Source organism: Anas acuta, chromosome 12 (assembly GCF_963932015.1).
Source record: "Anas acuta chromosome 12, bAnaAcu1.1, whole genome shotgun sequence".
Lineage (NCBI taxonomy): Eukaryota > Metazoa > Chordata > Aves > Anseriformes > Anatidae > Anas > Anas acuta.
In genome coordinates, this window is record NC_088990.1 from 14,116,434 (window position 1) to 14,142,085 (window position 25,652).

Sequence of the window (25,652 nt, forward strand, 5' to 3'; positions counted from 1 at the left end):
CCCCGAGGACCTGCAGCAGCCGGAGGGGACGCGTGAAGGCGGCGGGACCAGCCCGCGGCGCCCTCAGCCCTCAGCCCCGCGTTACCTCAGCGGCGCTGCTCAGCTGAGGCGCGGGGAGCGGAGCCTCCATCGCCACATGGCGGCGGCAGAGAGCGCGGCGCCGCCACCGCCCCTCTCTATCGTCGCGGCGCCGAGAAGGCCTCATCACTGCGCGACGGCGGCGACAGAAATCCCGGTGGCCCGGCTCGGCCCCTCCCGGTACCTCACGGCTCGGACCGGTACCTCACGGCCCCTCACGGTACCTCAGGGCGCGTCCCGGTGCCTCGCGGCCCGTCGCGGCTCGGCCCGGTAGCTCAGGGCGTGCTGTGGCCGTGAAGGAGGAGTGGTGGTGGTGGCGGCGGTGGGGGTCCCGTGGGGAGGCGGGGGTGCCCCAAGGGCAGCGCTTTCTTCACGCCTGACGCCTGTGCCCACCGCGTTTTGTCCTTGCAGAGCGGTGTTTCTGAGCCTGAGTCTTATTGTTGAGCCTAATGGGTTTTCTCCTTCCAGAGCATTCCTGCTAAGATTGCTTCCATAAAGACATGACCACGCAGGTAAATGAGAACTTAATTTTAAGTGAAGTAATTGTTGGTTTGATATATATACTATATATATATTTTTAGGCTGCTTATGCATAATACTAATTATTTTTTCTTTCTAGTACGGTATTCTCTTCAAGCAAGAGCAAGGTGAGAAGACACTAATATTTATTAAATAATACTGGCTTCCTTGGGCAATGTAAAGCAGATATGTGTCTGAGATCACCTGGGTTATGTTTATATGACATGTAAATCTGAATAGCTTAAACATATCTGTGCAGTTTTTCAACAGTGACCTTGGTAAACATAGACCTTGTGTGCCTTGAAACAATAAAAGCAGTGATAAGGCTCCCAGAGCACTGATAGACATGAAGTGCAAGGGGGTCTGCTGCTAATATTAAACAGGCAATTTTAGCATTACCAAAGCCTACGTCACTTTTTTTGGTGATTGGACTCTCATACTGAAGTAGTCCCAGGAGAAGTCTGTAGGTACTGTGACTAGAGTAGCATGTTCTTGCTGCAGCAGATGCAATAGACTTATGATAAAAAAACTCCATGGTTTTTGCCTGATAAACCAGCTGCATATGCTTTAAAACTTCCTTTCATAAAAATGTCAAAATACAGCTACAATATAGACCTTTGTCAGAGCAATCTTAAAATTGTAAAAGAACACAAAAAAGGGCAGTTTCCTGGTTTAAATTGAATTACTCTGTGTCATGTCAAGACATTAATTGGGCTATCTGCTCTGAATATTACATAGGTGTCCAGCCTATAATGGGAAGTAAAAATTGGTTGTTATCTTCCATCAAAAGAAACCACTTTAACTTTTAGTTTCTATGTTTATATTCTCTTTTAGCTCATGATGATGACATCTGGTCAGTTGCCTGGGGAAAGAACAAAAAGGATGGTTCTGAAATTGTGATCTCTGGTTCTTTGGACGATCTAGTGAAGGTCTGGAAGTGGTAAGTGAACTGCTCCATACTGAATGGTTAAAACCGGTTTTAACCCTGGGAAGTAGTCAGTGTGGAGTTAAAGCAACCTTAAATTTCCACAACAGGTAGCATGGCACAGCTCTTGAGCAAGCTTATCTTCATTGGTACATGCTTTTTACAGGAGTGGTAGTGTTCCAATGTGCTTTAAATTGGGAAGAACACAAACCCTTCTGAAAATATACATTGAATTTTATATGTCTTCTGCTAGAGAATGGTAGAACTTGATGCATTTTGAAACCAAAGAATTAGAAATGAAGCTTTTATGAGACAATGCATTGGGTGCATATATACTGTGAAAGGAATAATGAGAACAAAGTAAAAGAGAAAATGTTACCTTCCTTTCTTACTTAAAAAAAAAAAAAGAAATATATCTTCATAATCCTCATACAAGTGACACTGAAGTGTACTTTTGCAATGTTTTCCTCTCACTTAGCCAGAGCAATATTAAGTCTGTGCTTCACTTTAGTTACTTGACTAGCTTTGTGTGATATTCTAAAAATGTTAGTCATTGTTTCATGTTGTGCTGGCAGATTGGGTCTGCTGTGCAAGTAGTCATATACTGCTGTGTGATGGAGATTTCTGTGGGACTCCTTGCAAACTTAAAATGAAGTACATGCTTTTCAGAAATACGATAAATGATTTGTTGTTTCTTTTCTTTGAGTACAGTGAGCAATTTGTGCATAGCTGTCCTCACTTTCCATGGTTACTTCTGTTGGTTGACAAGAATTGAGAAGTGTGGGTTAATTTGTTTATTTGTTTTATCTGAGGTTGGATTTCAGTTAAGTACCTCCAGCTATTCATAACTGGCCTTTTCTTTCCCTTTAACAAAAGGAATGGTGAAAAATTGAACCTACAGTGGACGTTAGAGGGTCACCAACTAGGTGTGGTATCTGTGGATATCAGCCACACAGGTTCCATTGCAGCATCCAGCTCCCTAGATGCCCATATTCGCCTTTGGGATTTAGAAACTGGCAAACAGATCAAGTCAATAGATGCTGGACCTGGTAAGATATCAGTGTTAATCTGCGTGTAAGAAATTTCCTAAACCTAGGTGGTAACTACTGTACATTGTATAATTAGGGTATATGAGATGACTGGGATTTTTTAAAATCTTTCTTGATTTGCAGAATCTTAAAATCTGAGTGATTTTTATCAGCTCAACATAAAGTAATATCAGATGATTTTACATTTTTACACTATTTACCCTTTTTTAGATATGTTTTCTTGTTAGATAAAGCAGAATGGAAACCAGCTTGCTCTTACACATACGTTAATATAAAGGTATTTTAAAAAATGATCCAAACACTTACTCAGACTGGTTTACAAAGAAAGTCTGAGTCTTGATTTCTAGTTATATCTGAATTGAATTTAAGCCATATATGTGATGCTTATTTATGCAGTACATCCAAGCCTAAGGGAACAAGTCAAAGTAGGGGAAAGCTGAAGTCTAGACTGATGTTGCATTCTCTGAGTTGGAACACGGCCTAAGATTTTATTGTTACTTCATTGATCCATTGGCAGTCCCTTAATTAAGAACAATCTTGGAGTGTTTTAGGTAATTAATCATAAGAATATAGAAAAATCTGTGAATTACGTTGTGCCAGATAAATATATTATATTACTCTGAAAGGTTTTTTAATTCACTTGTAACACATGTTGATCCACGTTACATTCATATATCTGCATGATTCTTCTCCATCTTATGTGCATTGCTAACTGCTAGTTGTTGCTTTCTTACACTGGTTCAATACCTGTCAGCATGAGGAGAAAAGAATGAGTTTATACTTAACATATGCAGCCTTAAATGCTAAATTTGTTGTTGCAGTAGGGGCTACTAAACTTGAGATCTTAGTAGAAAATGTCATCTTTCACTAAACTTAAATAAATATCTCATGCTTTACTCCATTAAAAGGAAGTTCACATTAATGAGCTTGTATGCTCCTGGAGTATTTAGTAGAGTTTGGAGTATTAAGAGTAGCCAGGGATAAATGTCTAAACATATGCGTTCTGAACTGACATTGGATAAGGACTAACAACAGTATTCAGATAACTGAATGTTGTTTTTTTGTTTGTTTTTGTTGTTGTTATTTTTTAATGTAGTTGATGCTTGGTCTCTGGCTTTTTCACCTGATTCCCAGTACCTTGCAACAGGAAGTCATGTGGGAAAAGTAAATATTTTTGGTGCTGAAACTGGAAAAAAAGAATATTCTCTGGATACCAGAGGAAAGTTCATCCTTAGCATTGCATATGTAAGAACAACTGATCATCTCTTATATGAAATATGTGGTAATATGTTATAAGCCTTTTTTTTTTTTCTTTCATCACTTTATTTCTATGTGATATTGTCGACCGTGCTTTGTGACAAGCCGCTAAGAGCATCGGGAGGGGAGGTACATAGCATAAATTCATACAGTTGTTAAATGCATACTTGCTGTGTTTTATTACAGAGTCCAGATGGGAAATACTTAGCCAGTGGAGCGATAGATGGCATTATCAATATTTTTGATATTGCAACTGGAAAACTTTTGCACACGCTAGAAGGTAATGGTTTGCCTATTTGCAGTACCTAAGTTCTGGTTTCATTCAGGAAAACTGAAAGATATAAGTCAGAGTTGGATACAACAGCCACAGCATAAATGAATTTATGTTTTTGTCCATTAGGTTTTATTTATTCATTTACTTAATTTGCAAAATAAGAGGCAAACTGTAAACTCAGGCTTGTAGCATAAATCCCATCCCTATCTTAAAATATCAAGTCAGTAATGCTTAATTCATTTCTCAAATTGCAGTTGCTTCTTGTATTGTAGTGCACTACAAGTGAGACTAAGCCGAATCTATGCTGCTATATGTGATTTTTCTTTTGAATATGGTATCAGATTTATAGCAAAGTATTCTTGTTTCAGAAAACAACTGAACATACTATGTTGTAAAAGATACGCATTTTTAAGGTGTGAGCTTTTACTGTTCATGCAGATTCTGCCCAGTGCATAATATAGAACCCAACAACTTCAAACATTATTAAATCATGTTAGAAAACATGACGCTTGTCATATTAGAAAGCATTGTGAGATCAGAAAATTATGTTTTCCTACATCACTTCTAATTAAGATCCTCAGCTGAAAAGAGTACTTTTGTGTTGCCTTGGACATGCTTTAACATTCAAAGCTCAGAATTATTGCCAGTTTCCATTGTATGTTGTGTGAAGAAGCCAGCAGACGCATAGAGAAGTTGCTTTCTTTTAACAGGGAATGCTGTTCTGATGTAACTCTCACTAGTATTACTGTCATTAGTAAGCAGTAGAGATAAATTCTGAGCCATGTAAAACTTTGAATTTCAGGTCATGCGATGCCTATTCGTTCACTGACATTTTCTCCAGATTCTCAGTTACTTGTAACTGCTTCAGATGACGGCTATATCAAAATCTACGATGTGTGAGTTTTCATTTTGCAAGATATGCTAACAGTAAAGTAACTGTTCCAAAAAGCTGAGGATGTAAAAAATGTAAAATTCCCTTCGTCTTTTGGACAATTCTTTATTGAATAAGTAACCTTAGCTTAAATAATAAAATATTAAATCTTCTAGTTTTTAAGAAGTACATAGGTAGATGATAGTCTTAGTTTGAAATCAGTTTTCCTCATATTTCCCCTGTAAGCAACAGGTTAATTGTTTTGTATATCTGTCCTGTGTGTTTGTGTTTACACATCAGAAACATCTGTACCTACCTGAAGTGACATTGTTTACTTTTTTTTCTCTTGCATTGTGCCAAAAATTGGAGGAGTTTCCTGGGAAGGAAAAGGCACTGATTCAGTCATCTTCCCTCCTCTATACCTGCATTACTGTGCATTCTTTGTAGAAGTTTTCCAGGCCAAATTGTTTTGTCCACCTATGCATCTTTGTAGTGACCTGGTTTTAAGTTTGGAAATGGAAAACCAGAACCTATTGCAACACAAGACAGCTTGGTTGAAAAAATGTCCTCCTTCCGTGATCCTTCCATTGAACTATTTGTGACTGCACTGATTACAGTATATTCTAGTTGCTTTCTCCCTGGAATTCACAAACCAAATGTTGATCTTACAATTCTGTGTTCTAAATTTGTTCTTTCTACAGACAGCATGCAAACTTGGCTGGCACATTAAGTGGTCATGGATCCTGGGTATTAAATGTAGCATTTTGTCCTGATGATACCCATTTTGTTTCCAGGTAATGAGGATTTTAAACTCTTATGCTTATTAAAAAAAAAAAAACAAGTTTTATATTTATAAATGGAGATTAATCAGAAAGTAGATGTGTTCAAATTGCAGTGAAATTTGTAATGGAATAGCAAACATAACAATAAAAGACTCAAGCCGATTTGTGATGTAATAGCAGTTGTAGTCAATACTATTTTACAGTGTAAGTCATCTCACTGCAGTGTAGTTCCCTACAAGTGAAAAATACTTTAACGAAAAAAAGGGCAATTTGATTCTAAATATCTGAAAAGCTGCTGTTAAAAAACAAGTACAACCTAATGTAGTACATATTGATTGAGTTGAACTGCCACTTAAAACAGCTTAGACAGTTGGGAGACCTGGTATATGTAATAAGCATTTCTTGATCTCTGGATAAAGAATTTTCAAAGAATTTTCTGACTAAAACAGGAGTCCTCATTTTCATACTGCAGATACTGAAACAGTGATGTATCTTAAAGGTTACTGGACCTGGTAGAAGACGCAAATCTTTGTTAATTTATCCCTATCTTTTAAGCTCTGAATTAAACTAGTTAATCTATTAACTTAAATTTTGATTATTTTTCCAGTTCATCTGATAAAAGTGTAAAAGTTTGGGATGCCGGAACAAGAACCTGTGTTCACACTTTCTCTGACCACCAAGATCAGGTATGTTACGAGCTTAATATTGTCTGGTCTACCATCACTTTACCTAAATCACTGTAAACAGGAAAACTTAAGTTGTGCAGTTGTGTGTGCTTGTGCTTAAAAGTGGAGCTGGACTTCAGCTTACTATAATGAAATCTTAAAAGCTGCTATTTTTAGGCACTTAGTATCAATCTAATATTCCAAGAGTGGTATAGGTTGAGCTCTTCATGGAACCCATTTTTACAGGTCCAAACAAGGGCACTCCTGAGTGGCCAAATGGATTCTTATCAGACTGTATTTTTTATCTTCATGGTCTTATTTATTTTTATCACTTACAGAGTGTGTGCAGGTGTAGGGGGAAGGAGTTATTTAAAAGGATGGTATTTTTAAAAAATGTTTCAAACCATCCTTGAAACTGTTTTATTTTTGCTGAAGAAAAGCTATAATTGAGTAAAGAGGTTAGGAACCAGCTTATTTTTTTCCCCAAATGCCAGGTGTTAAGTAGAACAAGGCTGTATTTTAATGTTTAAGAGAAGACTTAAGAATGGAAATTCCTGCATATTTTATTTAGACTCTTTCTTCCACAATACTTTTTTGCTGGTAACCCCTTTTTCAGTTATCTACATCTGTGAGGATTTTGATACCAAGCATAACTGGATTTCTAGTGTTGTTTTAGTTGTAATTACATGGACTTGTGGAAGGCAGGGATATGTCAGCCCCCTGGAACACTTGATCCCTCTGGTTTTTAGATAGAAAAGTGGCGTATGAGATTTCCCCCAAAACATGTTGATACAGCTATTTTGTAATCTTGTATTAATGTGCTGGATGGACTTCATTCTTCCTGATGTTATCCTAATAAAAGGGATGAGTGAGAGTCATTTACAGGTTTATAAGTTTTTAGCTCAAGCCAAAGGACTGACCTGAACTTCTCTTGCTTTTGCATTGGTAAGTAAATGGCTCTCAATTAACCCAAGGATAAACTAGGTCATTCTTTATCATACACTGCTGCTCAGTCTGCATGAAAAGCACTTCAAAATACACTCAGGAAAAGATGGGAGCCAAGAGTGAATAACGTTAAGACAGATTTATGCTACTTGGGGCAAGTACACTTTGGTATTTTTCCAAGTATCTTAAGGCTGCATGATCTGTAGTCAATGGAAGTGGAAAGCAAGAATTTACCAGGCAGCTAGAGGTCTCATCCCCTGTTACGAGCCTTATCACTTGTTAAAGCAGGAATCGTAACTGTATCAGCTCTGAGAGGGTGTTCTTAAATAATCCTCTTTTGCTTCTTGTAGTTGATATACATTATTTGTTGCAAAGATAAATAAATGTTTTGTCTCAGTACCTCCCCTTTATGATCTTCTCTATGTCCTATTTGCAGGTTTGGGGAGTGAAATACAATGGAAGTGGGTCCAAAATTGTATCTGTTGGAAATGACAAAGAAATCCATATCTATGATTGTCCTGTTTAAATGTCTTTGGTTAACACTGCAATCCTGTTTTTTTGGTTTTTGTTTTTGTTTATTTTATAAAAAGCATTTTAGTAATGCTGATCTGATTTCCCACTGAAAATCAGAAATTTATATGCAATCTTTATTGTTGAGCATGAAAGAAAGCTTTACTTTTTTAAAATAAAAGCTATAGTTGCAAGTAACTTGTAACTAATCCTTGGAAAAATGTATTTTTGGAAATATACAGTCATGGATGAGGTAACTGCTCAGTTAATCTACCACTGGTATCTCATCTAGCTTCCTGGCTTTCCCACATAAATAGACTAGAGCTAGAAATTGTTGACCAGCTTGAACAAGCTTATTTTAGGAAAAGGAAGAGTGACTGAGATTATGATAGCCTTCGTTCATCTTAGTGTTGGTCCTCTGTGTGGGATAGGGTCATTTAAGTTGAACACCTGTTCCAGCCATTGTATGGTGACAGGTGGCACCTTCATCATGGTTTAATTTCACTAATGGGTACTACTTGTTCTCAACCCTACTTCAGTACAAAGTCTGCTTTTATAAAAACAGATGAAATGGAATTTTACTTTGCTATCTTGGCACAGTACAAAGCACCAACAGTATATGCAAGGCATAGCCTTCTGTTGTACAGCCACAACACCTTCTAGGAAAGCCTGAGATGAAGAGCATCAGTTTCTGAAAAAAGTCATTTTTGAGGGGGAAGTACCTCTGGTTAAATCATTCTGAAGTCAAGCACTGTATACACAGAGAAATACTTCATAATTTTCTTGTTACACTTAAGAGTTAAGGTGATGAAAAAAGCCTACTCTCATCTGTAGAAAAGGAAGAGACAGGAAAACAGTATTATGAAGTAGTGGGGCAGGAATAAAATACTCTTGAAATACAGTTAGCTGGTTAATGGACTGCATACACAAAGACATCTGAACTAGTTGAACAAAGGAGCAGGAACTTAGAGAAACATGTTTAAGAAGACTAGCTTACAAAGCACGAAGAGAAAAAACAAAATGTGAAGTTCTATTTATTAGAAGTAACTTTAGCTATGTTTTATTCTATGAAATTAATTTCCAGTATGAAAATATTTACATAAGACACTCCACTTCTTAGCAGTATTGCCAGAGTCTTATATAAATAGCATAGGTGAAATAAAGTGAGAACCTTCACAGCACAAGAAAATGTATACCAACTCAGTTGGTTCTCAGCTGTGTGACGTTTGCTTTATATATAAAGACAAGAACACAATATAAATTAGTTACAAAAAAAGTGATACTGACAGCGCAGCAACTCAATTTGCTGAACACAAAAACCAGAAGCAGTGGCTATTACAGCCATGCAGTTTTCATTGTGAAAATTTACATTTTAGATGATAGCCATTCCACCTTGCTTTAAGATGTCTGACATTGTACACCTGTTCTTGGACCCTCTTCATCTTCTTCATATGCTTCTCCCCCACTGTTACGGTAGGTTTGCTCACTAGGGTCAAAATCTTCAAGGTCTACCTGATCCATCTCATCTGTAATCATAACATCTTCTCGTGGAGGAAGCAGAGCCTCCAGCAGATTGAGTTTCTCCCTTGGAAGCCAGTGGTGCTCTGGGAACTGGACCTACAATTTTTTTTTAAACAAATAGTTACTCCTGATGCTAATAGATTTCTTTGCTACAAAAAGCAAGTAGTTAACTTACCAAAAATTGTATAATTAAACTGCCTTTGTCCATTGGGGATTTGTAGATAGGCATCCCTTCATTGTAGATACACTTTAGGTCACCATGCTTTACCACTTCACCTGCACAAAGGTCAGGAGTTGTAAGCAATCTTACATGACAGGAGTTTCATAACCAATAAAAATAAACTTTAGGTTACAGAGCAATCTACAGAAAACCACGCATACTGAAACACACTAAAACAAAGCAAAGGGATCAAAACACCAAATAGAAGTTCATCTTGAGTATTTCCTCTACTGTAGGCAAATCAGCTTTTCTTAGAACAGCCTCCAGGCTGAATTCACAGATTAATATGTAAGTTTCTGGCCTCTCATGGCCTGTCTATCCTGCAACTGAAGTAGCAACTTCCTAAGCATTTGACAGCATTAGCTGTAATTCTGCATGCAGAGTTTCAGTTCATAGTTTTGCCACTCCTGACTCTGCGACTGCAAAAGTACAGTTTAGATTTGTTGCAACAGTTGATTAAGAAGCAGCTCTAGCACAGTCCAGAAGACAAGCGGTTTGCATGGCATCAGAATTCTGAAGACCTACCTGGCCTAGATGATATGACAAGAACTCTGTTGTCAAGAGTATCAATAGTCTTTTTGAAGCCACATAAAGCCTCTGAGAGTTGAATTCTCATTTTTGTAATTAAGTCATGCCCTCGCCTCTGAAAGACAGCATGATCCTTTTGATCAAGTACAATTATAACATCACCAGGCTCCAGATCAGGTTCTTGGTCACCTTCTCCATGAAATACTATCTTCTGACCATCTTTCATACCTGCAGAAGAAAAGCAGTGAACTCTCAACAGAATTATTAAAATGGGATTAGGGATGCAGAACAAATAAACGTCTCTCACCTTTATCAACATGAACTTCTATGATCTTTTTCTCTCTTACAACCTTACAGCCATTGCAGTTGTCACACCTGTCCTTTGGGTTTATTCTTTCACCTTGGCCTTTGCATTCTGGACACACAGTTTGGATTTGCTGTACCATGCCAGGTCCAATCTGCTGAACTAGAACTTGCATTCCTCTTCCTTTACACACAGGGCACTTTTCTACTGCCCCTCGCTTTCCACCATAGCCTTTAACAGAAGAAGTTAAAGGTGATCTCAGGGGAAAAAAAAAGTTATTCTACAATAGTCAAGCTACAACTCACTGACTTCAAGAGAACCTTTAGGCAACTTAAGTAGTTCTGTAATGCAATTCCAATTTAATTAGAATTTAGTTTCCATGACAAACATGTCCCACAAGTTAGGAGTTTTAACATACAAAAGAAAGCCAACTTCTCTACTCACAGCTCATTTAATAGTGTCCCTGCACCACCAGCTCTCTCCCCCCCCCTTCCCCCATTATCTTGGTTTTGAATGAATCATCAACGTACAGCCTTCCACAGCTACATTTTCCATTAATGCCTTGGTAAGAATTGGTTCAGTAAAAATGTAAAAACATACTAAGATACAAGGCTACATTAAGATTTACCTCAGTGAAGATCAGGCATTATGGATGCTTAAGAGGTGTAAAACGAGTTGCACAACCCTAGCTACAATTCTACTGCCAATTATTCAAGAAAAAGTTTAACAAAACAGCTGTTGATTAAAGCTTCCGATTCAAGTATGTAATAAAGGTGCTCTTGATGACAATTTATAGACTTCAAGTCTGCCATTAGAGCAATAGGTTAACGCCACTGTCTAGGAAGAGGGCCTTACTCTTGAATAAAGATTGACATAAAGCAGCCTGATTCAGGGCGGGGGGAAGAGAAAAATATATTAAAAAATCATACTTTGTTCCCAGCCCTCCACTATGTTATTCAAGAAAATCTTGGAATAAGAGGTGCTTGAAACCACTGCTTATTTTACCTTCACATTTCCCACATATAACATTCTTCTGCAGTGCCAGTTTCCTTGTAACACCATTATATAAGTCTTCAAGAGATACACCTAACTGGTGCACAACATTCTTGCCTTGGAAAAACAGAGAAAGAAAAATTAAAAAGAAAGAAAAAACAGAGAAAGAAAAATTAGTCCTCCCAGCTACTGGGAGGACTAATGCTTATTTAAAGGCTTCTATACTTGTCCATACATGCAGTCTCACTGAAGAAATGTTAATTCCAGACTTTGAACAGAGCTCAGCCCCCTTAAAAGCATGTGCAGTTCCATCAGCTTCCACTAAGCTGCACCCACTTAGGTCAGAACAAAGTTGAGCTGTAGTTAAGTAAAGCATCATTAAAGCCACCCGACCCCTCCTTCTCCCCATAATTTTATAAGCTTAACCAAAACAGAAAGATGCAAGGACACTACCAGCTTCAGATCTAGTCAATTTAGAAATTGCTGTTAGGCCTACCTATATATTTACATGCCACTTCATAGCATGATTTCAAAGACATGGCAGCAAGTTACTACTTGCTCTTCCAACAGACATTGGGAATGAACAAGAAGAAATCATTGTGCTTTTGGCAACAGTATGTACTTAGTGCCACATAATTTCTCCCAAATCTTTTCATGGGATTCAACATTAACTTAAGTTGATGGTGTCCTTTGAAGCAAGTTGCCCAAAGCATATGAGCAGGTGAGGCACAAATTTAGAAAGAAGATAACTTAAAACTTATCTGCTAGCCATCTTGACAAGTACTTCCCCCCTCCCCTAAAAATTACCCATACCCATTTTAACAAAAATAAAATAAGCACAAGTAATAAGATTGCTATGGCTACATCATGTTATCTATTTTATTAGAATCTTACTACTAGATTAACTAAAATTCATAGGTTACGTGATCTATCAATTCAACTAATAAAACCCACACTATGTGCACTTAGCAGAACAGCAGTACCAGAGCACACGTGTTTTATGCTTAAGTGCATGGTTAGAATTTCTAGAACTTGTTTAGAACTGTGTACCTCTTCTCTCTCTATTCATTCGGCCTCCACCACCAAAGAACATGTCAAAGATGTCCATGGGTGAAGAGAAGCTGCCGCCACTCAGGCCTCCTTCTTTAATAGCCTGCTCCCCACCCTGGTCATAGAGGTCCCTTTTCTTTGGGTCCGACAGAACTTCATATGCCTGGGATATGAGTTTAAACTAAAAAGAAAAAAGAAGCTCTGAACAACTATGACCAAGAGGAAATGTAACCCTCTCACGTGCAACTCAATCTTCAGATTGAGCCACTACAATACTCTTGCAGTGTTTGTTTTTTCCAAGAGTAAACTCCCTCAACAATAGAGCCTAATAATACACTTTTGTCCAGGAAAAATAGCCGTCTTCTCCCTCCCACCCACCAGCATTTTACACACAAACTTAGAGTCACATCCAACTTACAGGCATATGCAAACTGCCCCTTTGATGCTCATGGGTTGCAGCCATGATACACCTCTAACAAACCTGTTTAGGAAGGGATGTGATGCTATCCCCTAAGTCTTTGGGGTCCCTGGATGCTCACTGGCCACAGCAGCACTAGTCATTCTAGAGCTACACAGGGATCTTTAATGGCTGCTGAGCTCCTATATTCAGCTAAAATTAAGCAAATATTTAAGTGACAAAGCACTGGTGTAATTACAAATGGAACGAATTAGAATACAAATCAAAACATCAACCTTATCCAGATGTGACGTTCTTTAAAAAGCCATCCAAAGGCTTCTATTACTAAATCTTATTACTAAAATAGTAATAGAAAATAGCATTGAAAAATGGGCTGAAATGGCTTGTTCAGCTTGCTCATTTTCAACATGATCTGCTTATGACCAGGTAAACTTGCAGACCAAAAATAAAAGCATTAGAAGTTAACTTGGCCTATGTTACTATTTAACTAGTTTAGGTTTGTGAATTACTATACTACATGCACAATTATTGTGTTTCCTTTCTTACATTAGGGTATTAATTATCAGACCCATTTCTATGTAAATAAACCTATAAATCAAGTTTGTTTTCCATAGGTCTCCAGTTGTGGTGCTCCTTTATTCTCATACACAATGTAGGAAGCTGAGTGGGTCTCTCTTTTTAAATAAAACAGATGTGCTGTAAACAGTCCACTCATGGCTCAGCCCAATGGAATGGCTTCCTCTGGGTAGTTACCCTATCCACCTGCATTTGTGTTTTTTTTAGAACTCATGCTGTTCGTAAGCACAAATCCATCCACTGCAACCCCAACGTGCACAGTAGTGCTGGCAGGTGGATCCAGCTTTGACCTTCACAACATCCAATACAGCACGATGACCATTAAGGCAGCAGGAGTCCTTCTAGCTTCACCTGCTTCAAAAAGCATCACTGCTAAGAGTGAACTCCTCCTGGCAGCTGTAAGGAATGGTGAGAGCAGTGCCCAGGGGAAGGAGCCTCGATACCCCCTTCTCCTCCTCATCGTGCCCTCCTGCCGCGGTCGAGCACCAGGCCTGCTGCCAAGCCGAGGCCTCTTCACCCACTCTGCACACCCGCACCCTTCATTCATCCCGGGTGCCGCAGGAAGGGCGCTGCGTCCGTGGTCGTGCTGGGGCAGCGCTGGAGCAGAGGAGCTCCCCCGGGCGGCAGGGAGCCGGGCAGCTCCGCGCCAGCCCCAGGAGCCGCCACCTGGAGGCCGCCCCGCGGCCCCGCACCCCCGGCGGAGGGGCCCCGAGGCCTGCAGGCGGCGGCCACGCGGGGCCCGCCCGGCCCAGGCAGCCCCGAGCCCCGCCGCGCCCCCCGGCCCGCTCCCGGCCCCGGCTCCGTACCCGCTCGCCCTCGCTGGGGTTCTTGTCGGGGTGGTACTTCAGCGCCAGCTTGCGGTAGGCGCGCTTGATCTCCTCGGAGGAGGCGGTGGGCTTCACCTGCAGGATGTCGTAGTACTCCGTCTCCTTCACCATGGTGCCCTGCTCTGCGCTCACCGCCCGTCACGGCCCCAGGCCCGCCGCCCCGCTCAGCGCCGCAGCCTCCCGTCCCCGCCGCCTGCCCGCCCGCCCGGCTTTGCGCGAGCCCCGCCTCTTCCGCGCCTTTTATAGCGGCGCCGGCCGAATCTTCTGGAATGACGCCGCCGGACGTCACGGCCCTGGAACGGTCTAGAATCCCTGCGCGTGACGTCACCGCCGGTAACCGGCGGGGCGGGGCCGGGCCAGGCCTCAGCCGCCGCCACCGCCCGTCGGGGCCTCGGGGGGGCTGCGCTGGGCCCGGCCCCTTCAGCGCCCGGCCCTGCGGCCGCTCCTGTCAGGGCTGGCGGGCTCGGAGCCAGAGTTACGGGGCCCTGCCTGGCCCCGCCGCCGCCTGCTCGGTGTGTGTCCCGCTCCTGGTAACGGGCAGGCGCTCCTGAGGGCACGGAGCAGGGAAAAATCCAAGCAGTGACCAAGGGAACGGTTCAGCGCCACAGGGTCAGCGTCGGTAACCGCTGTCCTCTGGGTGCATGGTTAGTAACAGCAAAGCACCTAAATCTGTATCGCAAACTTGTGATACAGATTTACTTGGCAAGCAAGTAAAGAAACTTCCAAAAATGACTACAGAAAAAAAATTGTATGGTGGGAATTTAATTTTTTGGGGAAAAAAATAATCTTCAGTAGTTTTTACCTTGAAGATAAGTTAGCTGTAACGTTAAACCAGTGAACAGGTTTGCAGTAGCTGAATGCTCCAGAGGCTTTGCAAACACATCGTGAATTCACCAAAAATTGAATTTCAAAGGTCAATTTGAAGCAAGTTGCAAAGAGGCAGGCAGTGCATGGCTGTGGGGGGCAGGAACCCCTGTGTGCATAAATGTAACCCTCTGTAAGGACAGGGCAGCTCAGAGCTCTGGTCAGTGCGCTCACAGTCACAGCTGTTGGTGAGTACCCTGCCAGAAGCTGCTCTGCTGTGGGTTTTTGCTGAAGAGCATTGGGCCTCTTGCTTTGTGTTCTTTTAATCAACTATCAGGTTATAGTTACTATCAAGCATTCGTTTTCTCCATCTTTGGAGCCAGCTGGGACACCTAACTCATTATTTAGTCAAAGAATTAGCAGGGAAAGTAGCAAGGGCTGGTGTTTGGGGTTCGAGTAAATGGAAGTGGTGTCAGTCCATCACTATTGTTTGCGTTCCTCTACTCTGACAACCACAGTGATTGCGGTACCTGAGGGGAGCACAACGCTTCTCTAGCTGGTTGTTCATCACCAGCAGTTGCTTACCTGCTTCTCAGATGAACACTCGATCTCTTGCTCTCCTTTTCCTTCCTTCTTTTCCTGCTGCATGCAACACTATGAATCACCTTGTCACTTGTTACTTACCAAGTCTGTGTCTAGGTGTAAAAAAAGAAAAAAAAAAAAAAAAGCAGAGAAGCTCTGTTCTCTCCAAGAAGACTGGACTGGACTGGGACTTGGGGAATAATTAGCTCCTACTGCCTGTTTCATTTAACCACCAGGGGACTCTGTATTTGGTTTTAAAATAGGTATTCTCACTGTTAGCACAAAATGAGTCAAAACGTTCCCTCCATCCTGACTTTTGGAACATCCATCATCTTTATAGGTTGTAAGAAGTATGCATTTTATGAAATACTCACAGAATCTCTCTGTGTTTGTTTCTCTTACCTGGCCACACCATATGTAGTGAACTGTGTCTTCTAAACAATTAAGCTGTTGCTGGAAGTGGCGTCCCAGAGCCCAGTCTGCAGCAGGGCTTTCTTTGAGCACCCTTGACTTTTTGTAAAGATGTTCCAAGAATAACCTAAAAACAAACAAACAAAAAAGGTAAATCTGGGTGCTTGGGAGTTGTGTTTTCAAAGGCACTGACATTTGCATAAAGGGAGCTTCAGCTGTCCCTCACAAAGGTGAAATCTGAATCACAACAACCTTCCTTGCTGCTGAGCTGGATTTTTCCAGTATCCAAACCTAAACAGATATCATGATTTCTACAGTGCATTAGGAGAAATACCTTTTAAATAACATACTCAACCTATAGTTTTTAGTCTTTCTTAAGATATGCTTCAGAAAGTTTTAGAACAGTATCATGTAGTGGACTTCAAGTGGTACTGGAATTCTTTCCACAGAATGAAATATTGAAAGGATAATTTGGGCAGAAATCAGCTCTTAGGAAAGCATTTTTGTTCTTGGTGAAAAGTAAAAGACTAATATCTGTAAGGAAATGGAAATGATGGCATTGTTTTAAGATGTTAGGGCAGTTTATAGTGAGAGATTAGCATCTTCAGAGGATTTTTCAGAGCCAAGTTTTAATTAAAATATATGACAATCTGAAGTAATTAACTTCAAGTGATAGTAATACAAAGTGAGTAAGAGAGACCTGTTTCCATAGTACCATTTTAATTGGTTAAGGCTGTGCAGCTGTGAGTGTTTTGGGCCTGTATACAATTTGAAACTGGATACATAAACACCTGTGAGTAACTGTGAGATTGTACATTGCTTGCAGTCTAAACCAGGCTTTTCCTCAGAAGGAAGCAGCAAAATTGTTTCTAGATGTGTTTGTCCACCAACCAACAGTTGTTTTGACCTTATGGGTCACATTCTTCTCTCTAGGTGCTCAGAAATAGCTCTTTCCTTGTGTGCATTCACAACTGCTTTTTTCTTACAATTTTCTTCCTCCATCTGTACAAACTGTAGTTGAAAGCAAACTTTGATGCTTTGGGTATAGATGCTCCAACAGCTTTACAGGAACTGGTCTGTGGTGTGGTGTTTTTTTTCTGATTGTGGAACAATTCCTTAAAAGCAGAGTGCATTTTTCAGAAAGGTAAGGTGAAATTCCTGTCACTGTAGCATGGCCAATGAGAGAAAACATTTTTAGAGATTGCTACTGGAAATTTCTTGATATACAAATACATGGCAGTTGGATATGTTTGTGGATAGCGAAGTGTTTCGTGGGTTAAACTGCGTTTTTCCTGCCCAATGTCTGTGAAGTAGATGCCTCATTTTAGCCTAGAGACTGTAGAATCACAGAATGGTTTGGGTTGGAAGAGACCTTAAAGATCATCTAATTCTACTGCCGTGCTATGGGCAAGGACACCTCCCACCAGCCCAGGCTGCCCCCAGCCCCATCCAGCCTGGCCTTGGGCACTGCCAGGGATGGGGCAGCCACAGCTTCTCTGGGCAGCCTGTGCCAGTCCCTCACAACCCTCATGGTAAAGAAGATGCTGATTTGAGTGCAGATAAATTCTCTTCAGTTCTGGAAGTGTAGGGAAACACATCTAAGGGTAAAAGTTGTCCTTTTTTAATTTTATTTTTAATCAGAATTTGTTCATTAGAAGTGAATTGGTAGAAGACATATGCGTGAGTTTAGAAAGATGTTGCTTGCCTAGGGTTTTTCATTATGGAACCACCTACTCTTAACTACTGCTTAGTCCAAGCTAACTTAAATTAGTTGATCTTCCAGGAGTGGTTTAGTACACATTTATCTAGTAAGAGTTACTGGCAGCATAACCAAAGTACTGTTTGGGCTTAGAGTTTTGTTCTAATGTCATAAAGCCTTTGAAGTAGGAACTGAAAAAGTATTATAGACCTTTTTTTCTGGTTATGTTTTTTGTTGTTGTTTTTAGACTCAGTGCTGGAAGTCTGAAATAACAATAGGACCACCAGGTTAGCATCATGCTTCTACCAGAAACCATTGTTCTACATTAAGAAGTTTTTTACCAGTCATGAAATCAAGAAAAAAAAAAAAAGCCAATCACGCATAGTTGTTCAGCTGCATGAATCAACGGCCTGCTTAAACTAACTGGGATAAACAGCAAGGAGCATCCAGAATTAGTATATTTCTCCACTTGTTTTAAATGAACATAAGTTTTGTAGTGAGACAAACACGCTTGCCTTAGGGAAGAAATGACAGAGCATGCAGCAATGGACAACTTTATGTTGCCATGGCAGCAGTGTGAATTAAACCTGAAACACCCCATCCCAAATATGAATGGAGTGCCAAGCACTCCACCCACCTGTCGGCTGATCTCTGCACTGTGGTTGAGCTGGTTACGAGCCATGGTAACAGCACGGCTTTGTTTTGGCGTGTGTAATATTTCTGTTTGGGATCTTGTGACAGCACAAGTTTGCAGCGACAGTGTCTTAACACTAATTCCTGGAAGGTACCAATCATGATTGTAAAACAAAGGACATAAACAACACATGAGCTTTATTCACCTCTTCATTTCCTTCATAACTTTGTGAGCCTGTCAATCCGCAGAAAGCTTCACCTGCAGCTGGAAGAAGCAGCCTGTCCCATTGCAAGAATTCAGTCTGTGAGTTGAGCACAATCTCATGCGTGTTGCATACAGGAATCAAAGAAAACACTGTGCTAACAACAGTATTGTGTAAACTGCAGCATGTAAAAATTGTTTGAAGGTCAAGATTCCTTACTGAGCTTTACATAAGTTATCCTCATTTACTAGATGTATTTGAAGAGTACTGAAAAACGTTGTACTAGGACAGCAAAGACAATTTCATTGTGGAATTTTTTCTTACAGCATGACATTCATAATTTTGTAGTTAAAATTAAGTTATAGAAGAGATCTCTTCTATATATACTCTATTTAGAAATGTTTTCTTCTGTTTATTAAATGAAAGCACAAGTTTTGGAGCATAAACAGCCATTTCTCTTCCATGAGACTAGCTGTTCAACACCAAGATACAAGTTATACAAGGTAATGTGATCATCTATTTGGATTCCTTCCTCTAACATAGCAAGGAAAACATTTCACATGACCAGAAGAAAAGATAAAGTGAGACTTCTTGCAACGGAGTTTCAAACCTGTGGTTTGTTTTTTTTTTTTCTTTCTTTTTCTTTTTTTTTCTTTGAAGTACTTCTGGAAAGCTAGTTGCAAGCTCAGGTAAGATATCAAGGGGCTTTCTGAAAACAGTCCTTGGAGCAAAGTGAGAATTATTCCAGAACAAAGGAATTAAATCAGCCCTGATCAAAAACAGAACAAAACATATCTCTGTGAGGTAAAGTGTTTTTTACAGTTGAAATATCCCCTGTTCTGTGTTCAGGGATTTTCTAAGTGACTTTCTGTGAGTGGTGAAAATAGGGCACTTAAAATCCCACTGTGAAGCTTTCTTTCTTTTCCTTTAATTTCAAATTTCACTATGAGTAATTAGGCATTTGGATATGGTGCAAATACTCTGGAATAAAATATCAATCTATAAAGCATCTATAAAGTATACTAGTCCTACATTTTCCTAATCAACGTGGCTTTGTACCAGTAAATAACATTCTTGAGCATGTTCTGTGGCTCTGAGGGAAATGGCAGGGCACAGCTTGCATCCTTCTCTCCTTTGAGAAGGGTTGCCATTAACACAGTCTTCTAGTAACTGCCCGTGGCTTAAGTTACCCCTCTGTCTGTGGCAGTTGTGTGGGGAAATACCAGTTGGCTCAGACCAAAGCTGTTGCAGGGAAGATCCTCACAGTGGGTGGCTTGAGCTATTCCCTGGCTTTTATTTATTAGTAGAGAAGTAGCCTAAGTGGACAAACTGGACTTTATTACATCCTGGGAACTAATTGGTTCAGTCATGTGTAGAAACTCCTACAATATATGGTAGGCCTCGTTTGGTGAAGTGAATGAAGTACTGGTAGCTGTGATGCTGGAGGAGGTGCTTGGCTGTTGCAGTACTGGGTTTCATTGGTATAATTGACTTGCAGGCATTTCCTAATGTAATTAATCTGTGTTTTCTTTAAGAAATTAACTTCGCTGAATGTTCCTTTTTGAAAATAGAGGTAATAAAAATCAGAATTGATTCAACTTCTGTGAACTAATTTGTTAAAAATCTTGGCAAAAGAAATGATTTGCATCTTAAAGCATTGTAGGCTCATTAAAATTCCTCTCATGGATAATTAAAGAAAACTGAATAAAAAAGAAAGTTTAGCAGTAAGCAGCTCACAGGCACTGCGACATTTCAAGCATGCTAAAATCAGAAAGAAACAGCTTTTGTAGCTGTAGTCTCCTCCTCTTTATTACGTGTTGTTTTTTTCTAACAAATAACCAGTTAGTGTTGGTTTCTTCTGTTGTTCAAGTGGCTTATTTATGCCCAACCTTCACAGTTCTTAGCATATTTGTCACCAGCTTTAGAGGGTTTGTCAGCATGCCTAACAGTGGAGAGACTCTTCCGAAAAAATCACAAGATGAAAATGGGTAAAGTAGTTTACGTATTTATATTAACGAACTGATTTTCCAGTTTTTCACGACTTAAATTCATCTTCTACCACCATGTGGGTCCACAAGAACCTTACTTTCTTAATAGTGACTCAATCTGATTCCGAATAAGAAGTATCTTTTGAGGCTAAAATGAGAGAAAATTGTAACGAAGATTCTAAATGGATTTACTCTCCTATGCTAACTTCTAGTTTGGCATTAATCCTAACTGTTTCACTCAGTATGAACTACGTTGCTTGTATCCTATTTGCCTGTATCTAATTGTGTAGTGTTCATTTTATAGCGCAGAGTCCCAGAAATGGGCTCAGCAGAGGTTTGTGTATAGCAGTTCCAACAAGAGGTACATTGAGTTCCTGTGTCTCAGTTGCTCACAGCTTAGTAAAGACAGGGAATGCTAGCTGAAAATGCTGGTAAGATACTAGACTCTTATACTGCAGTAAATTGAATGATTAATGGCTTTCCAACCATGTGGTAAGATTACATACATTCTTAAATACCATAAAATAGCAAAATTCTGATAGTCTTAAAGAAAAGAGTGGTCATGTTCCTGAACCATCCCTTCATGTGTCTCCAATGAATAGAGCAGCAACAAAGACTAAAAGTTCGGTACTGTTTGCTCTGCACATACTACCATTCATACTTTGAATGGACCTTCAAAAATACCCTGCTGCAGCTATGAATGTAGAGCTCTCTTCCCTGCTAAATTTGAGGGAATAAACCTTAGGTCGTAATTTGCCTTTGTGGTTAAGCATCATCTTTCCATCAAAGGCAACTGAACTTAAATCATGGGATACCTTAAAAAGTATCCCATCTCTTTGAGCAGGGAGTGGGGAACTTGCTTTTAAAAGGGTTTACTTCAGAGTTGATATTACATTTTTACATGAAAGACAACCCTATCGGCTGCTCTCTTCTTTTTGTCCTAGGTAGCCAACACAAAAGGGAAAAAACATTTCCCTTTTCCTGTTACTTCATTGCTGTAATCATATTTCCTGTGAGAAAATCTCCCCATCTCTATTTAGAGTTTTTCAAAATGCCCAAGATTTTCAGAATAGATGAACAAATCTCAAAGGAAATATTTTAGCTTCTTATTGTAAGTTTGTCAGTATCACTGAGTACTAATTATTGATTCCCATGTACTGAACTATCGTATTAGGTAGACTTTTTTCTGTTAAGTTAGATTTAACTTCACTTTTACTTAGATAAGAACTTACATGTTACATTGCTTGAAAGATTTGCTTGATCCTCTCAGGTAAACAGATGGCCGGGGTCCATTTTATCATAATGGTTTCTTCTATTCAGGGCTTTGTAATCCCAGATAAGCACACTCAGGAGTAAACTGTGGAAAAAGACTTTATGGAAAAGAAAAAAATTGAAGAAATCTTGGAAAGCTTTTGATAATATATATATATATATTTCTTTTGCAGTAGTAAAATATTTAACACAAGATTGACATTCTTAAATCTGCCCCAAACCCATGAAACAGTTTGATTTGGGATTGGTGTAGATACATGTACACACTGACCTGAGGAAGGTAGGATTTTTGTAAATTAGTAACAATGCCTCTGTTTTAGTCCAAGCATGGTTCTACTTGTGACGTGCTTAAATAAAGAAGGTGTTCTGGGTTTCCATTATTTAAAAAAACTGCTGCAAGAATTCTAAAATATATAGTGGTTTTCAACCATTGCAAACAGGAAGTTTAAGTGTCTTATGTACTACTTCATTTCAATAAAAAATGTTTGGCATATGGTTTGTTTCTGAATTTCTATTGAAAGAATGTCAGACCAGAACTCTGAATGCTTTTGATGTGTTCAGTTTCCTTTGCTTAAATGCTTTCTTGTTTTTGAAGAAGTTGGTGCATATTTGTTGTCCTGCTAAGTGGTGGTGTTCACCTGGTGTGGTTTGAAGTTTGGCAAAGTTTCTTTTTTCATGCTGGCAGTAGGATTTCAGGTAGAGAAAACTAGACAAAAATATAAGATTCTAGCAAAAATGTGCAGAGATAAAAAGACTTTCGGTTAGTCTGAAACTTAATCAGCATGACCTCAAAAATGAGAAAGAGAGGAAATAATGAGTTCTGCATGACCTAACTTTGCCTTAATCCCTACAGATTGCTGTACAGAAGCAGCTACTGGAAGATTTCAGGCTCAGGTGGGGGATTTTGCTGGGTAGGGTAGAACAGAGTAAAAAGGCTGATGTATTCCTTCCTATTCACCCACACAATTCTCAGCTATCTGTAGAACTAGTCTGCTTGCCAAAATAAATGGCCTGTTTTGTTTTTTTTTTTTTTTTTTTTTTTTTTTTTTTGAGGGAAATTAGTCATACAAAAGATAAAAAGAAGTTTTATTTTTGCAAACAAAGATAGGCTTTACTAGAAGGTGTGCGTCAAGTCTGGCATATGGCAAAACAGGTCTCAGCTCTTATCTTCGTTGTTCTTTATTAAACTTTTGTGTTGCTCTTAAAGATACCTTTGTGTGGGAAGAAGTTATATTAGTAACTTGAGAAAGGTGGTTTTCTTGTGCACTCTGAGAAGAAAGCTGATTGTTTAATCAGCTGAGCCTTTTTGCAAGAGTGGCACATATCTGGGCTGCCCCCTTTTTAAGTCTCATAAGGACATGAAACTAATTAAAACCTGAATGTAACCCATTCTTCAAGGAGAAGGGGAAATTTTAAATAGAACAAATAAGGAAAGTATTATAATATTTCCCTAATTTAAAAAGAGGAGTAATTGGTAAATAAGACCACTCATAATAGACAGCAGTACCTCTGTAAAGGACCACAAGGACATCTTCTGACTCTCCTTACTTTGCTCCTTAACATAGGAACAATTTTGCATGTGATACAAAATTAGGATTTACAAAACTAGTATTGTGTGCCATTACTGTCTGTTTTTCTTGATGCAATAGAAGATGAGAAACCATTTAAAAATGTTTTAGGAAATAATTAATAGCTTCTCAGTCAGGAGATGTAGTATTTGCTACTCAGCTGTTTGTGTTGCTCACATAATTTGATTTATCTGATGAGCTATCAAACCTGGGGGCCAAGTTATGTTGTGTGACTCAGATTTGAATCTGAGTAATTTCACAGTCTTTGTCTAGATCTCTGACAGATTCATGATTCTAAATTTATTGTCCTGTGCTCCCTCCCACATCCTCTCCCCAGAGTTCTGTTTTAAAATATTGGAGTCAGCACTTGCAAGACGCATGGGAAATCGGGAAAGGATTACTCATGAATGGGATCCAGATGGTGATGGCTAGTGGCTGAAGTTTCTGGGCAAAATGCCAGGATTATTCAAGTTTTCAGAGATACCCAGAGGTAATTTGGCCCATTGCTTTTTGCTGCCAAAAGAATTGTCAAGTGATTACTTAATGATTCCATCTTAACTTAAAATGGCCAAGTGACCTGTTGAAAATGCCTAACACCCCATGAAAAGTACTTTGGAAAGTGCAGATGCAGACCCGAAATATACTGCCAAAACAGCTCCAATGTAGATTAAAGCTGGTGTATTATATATAGCTAGGTTGCCCTGCTATATATAGCTAGGTTGCCCATGCAACAAAAGCTTAGGGGGCAAAAAAAAAAAAAAAAAAAAAAGTCCAATTGTTAAAACAGACAAATATTTCATAACACTGGTCACAGACTGATTGGAAGAAAGATTTTTTTTTCACCTGCTTTATTACTGTTTAAATTAAACAACCAAACTATAAGAATTTACAAGTCATCCTCAGAAGAAGCAAGCAATGAAAGGTGAAAATGAAATTTATGAAGAGGTTTCTGCCTTGGAAAAAAATGCATGTTTTCCAGTTCAGTCTCATTTGCATGTTTTTAAATAAGATTAATTTTTAATAATTGGGAAAGCATAAGGCAACAAAAGTGTGTTTGAGAAATAAATACTTGTGCAAATGGGGATTTGCACAATCTTCTCCCTAAGATAACAAAGAATCTCCCTGAGAACAAAATTTATTAATAAAAATGTTTTCACTGTATGGTGACACCATCCATGTAGTACAACATGATTCAGGAATGAGATGAGAGCTGAGCAGCTGTGCAATGGGAGAAGCTTCTGCATTAGAAATACCAGGAAAGGGAGGAAGAGATGGTGGCATCATCTTAAATCCTGACAGCAGTAGTGGATTCTGGATGGAAATGTAGCCCAAACTACTGACTGTTTAAACTGCAAAAAAACCTGTTTGTTCAAACCTTCCTTGTTACCAGTTGTGAATGTGATTTCCAGACTTAAAGTATTTTGACTTTCTGTATATATTTAAGGGGTTGTGACTAAATATCCTGAAGCCTAAAAAAGTAACTTGTACTGAATAATATATCAACAATATACACAGACTTTTATCATTTGATCAACTGCTCATATTTTTGCAAGTTTATAGAAAGCTGACTTTAAAACAAACAAACAAAAAAACCCTAATGCTCACTGGTAAAAATCTAACAATGAGAAAGCTACAGAAGTTGAGCAATTGTGATAAAATATACAAAAGAATACAAAAAGAATAAGAGCTTTCTGTTTGTTTGCCACTACACATAGAGTTTAACAACTTCCCCTTAAATTTCATGATAATTTGACTGCTGTGTAACAAAGTTCAGATTTCACTGGTACAGTTTTTTATCTAAGGAAGCACTCTGCAGAATTAAGGCCAAAATATGTTGAACTAGTTCCTCATTTTGAAATACGGGAGAAAAGATTCTAACCAAATTGTATAGGACAATGTGTGTATTTTGTGAGGTGTGTTAAAGTAAGAATTACTTTTGCTCTCCATAGAAATCATCAGTTCATTATCATATTAAATGTTGACTTTATTCATTCTTTTAGGTTTTATTCTTAGTATTTTCATCAGGAGAGAACCTTAAGCACAGGAAATGAGCTGACTGTATTTGACCTAGGATGTGAGATGTATGCAGAAATTCCAAGTATCAGGGCAAAAAAAGTAGAGCTTGTGGAAGTGCTTCCGAAGTTTCTTGAAGTTTTAAAAAGAAAAAAAGGAAGAAATTA

General features: G+C 39.3%; 3 protein-coding genes across 18 annotated transcripts in view; 2 read left to right on the forward strand and 1 right to left on the reverse strand.

The window, feature by feature from the left end:
- The first annotated feature begins 124 nt into the window (after positions 1-124).
- SKIC8 (SKI8 subunit of superkiller complex) lies at positions 125-8,073 on the forward strand. Of its 6 annotated transcripts, none has more exons than XM_068695519.1 (11): positions 125-258; positions 490-590; positions 698-725; positions 1,432-1,537; positions 2,399-2,571; positions 3,668-3,816; positions 4,015-4,108; positions 4,905-4,998; positions 5,675-5,767; positions 6,363-6,441; positions 7,802-8,073. In XM_068695519.1, the coding sequence occupies exons 2-11, from the start codon at positions 579-581 to the stop codon at positions 7,889-7,891; spliced, it is 918 nt and encodes a 305-aa protein (XP_068551620.1). In that variant the 5' UTR covers positions 125-258; positions 490-578; the 3' UTR covers positions 7,892-8,073. The 6 variants fall into 6 exon arrangements, with proteins under 6 accessions (XP_068551620.1, XP_068551621.1, XP_068551619.1 ...); XM_068695520.1 differs by having other exon boundaries at positions 136-278; XM_068695518.1 differs by having other exon boundaries at positions 139-298.
- An 819-nt stretch (positions 8,074-8,892) lies between these two features.
- On the reverse strand, positions 8,893-14,426 carry DNAJA4 (DnaJ heat shock protein family (Hsp40) member A4). Its single transcript, XM_068695516.1, has 7 exons — positions 14,292-14,426; positions 12,492-12,672; positions 11,454-11,558; positions 10,452-10,679; positions 10,142-10,372; positions 9,572-9,672; positions 8,893-9,492 (listed from the first exon to the last, which is right to left on the reverse strand). The coding sequence occupies exons 1-7, from the start codon at positions 14,421-14,423 to the stop codon at positions 9,274-9,276; spliced, it is 1,197 nt and encodes a 398-aa protein (XP_068551617.1). The 5' UTR covers positions 14,424-14,426; the 3' UTR covers positions 8,893-9,273.
- Positions 14,427-14,521: 95 nt separating this feature from the next.
- ACSBG1 (acyl-CoA synthetase bubblegum family member 1) overlaps positions 14,522-25,652 on the forward strand; it is a 36,552-nt gene continuing 25,421 nt past the window's right edge. Inside the window, exons 1-3 of one of the 11 annotated variants that reach the window (XM_068695500.1) lie at positions 16,751-17,253; positions 18,056-18,745; positions 23,810-23,962. Coding sequence is in view for 3 of the 11 variants with exons in the window: in XM_068695499.1 (XP_068551600.1) it covers positions 20,583-20,632 (50 nt within the window). In the remaining 8 variants the exon portion in view is untranslated. Of the gene's footprint in view, positions 14,646-14,741; positions 14,957-16,750; positions 17,254-18,055; positions 18,746-18,778; positions 19,334-20,474; positions 20,633-23,809; positions 23,963-25,652 lie in introns of those variants that run through there. The other 10 variants (XM_068695501.1, XM_068695502.1, XM_068695507.1 and 7 more) reach the window with 10 other exon arrangements.

Coding starts and splice junctions, on each gene's coding strand:
- SKIC8 (XM_068695519.1), top strand. Junction 1,538..2,398: donor CTAGTGAAGGTCTGGAAGTG/GTAAGTGAACTG, acceptor CTTTAACAAAAG/GAATGGTGAAAAATTGAACC. Junction 5,768..6,362: donor GATACCCATTTTGTTTCCAG/GTAATGAGGATT, acceptor TTATTTTTCCAG/TTCATCTGATAAAAGTGTAA.
- DNAJA4 (XM_068695516.1), bottom strand. CDS start 14,423: ATGGTGAAGGAGACGGAGTACTACGACATCCTGCAGGTGAAGCCCACC. Junction 10,373..10,451: donor AGAAGTTCATGTTGATAAAG/GTGAGAGACGTT, acceptor TTTCTTCTGCAG/GTATGAAAGATGGTCAGAAG. Junction 9,493..9,571: donor GTTTAATTATACAATTTTTG/GTAAGTTAACTA, acceptor AAAAAATTGTAG/GTCCAGTTCCCAGAGCACCA.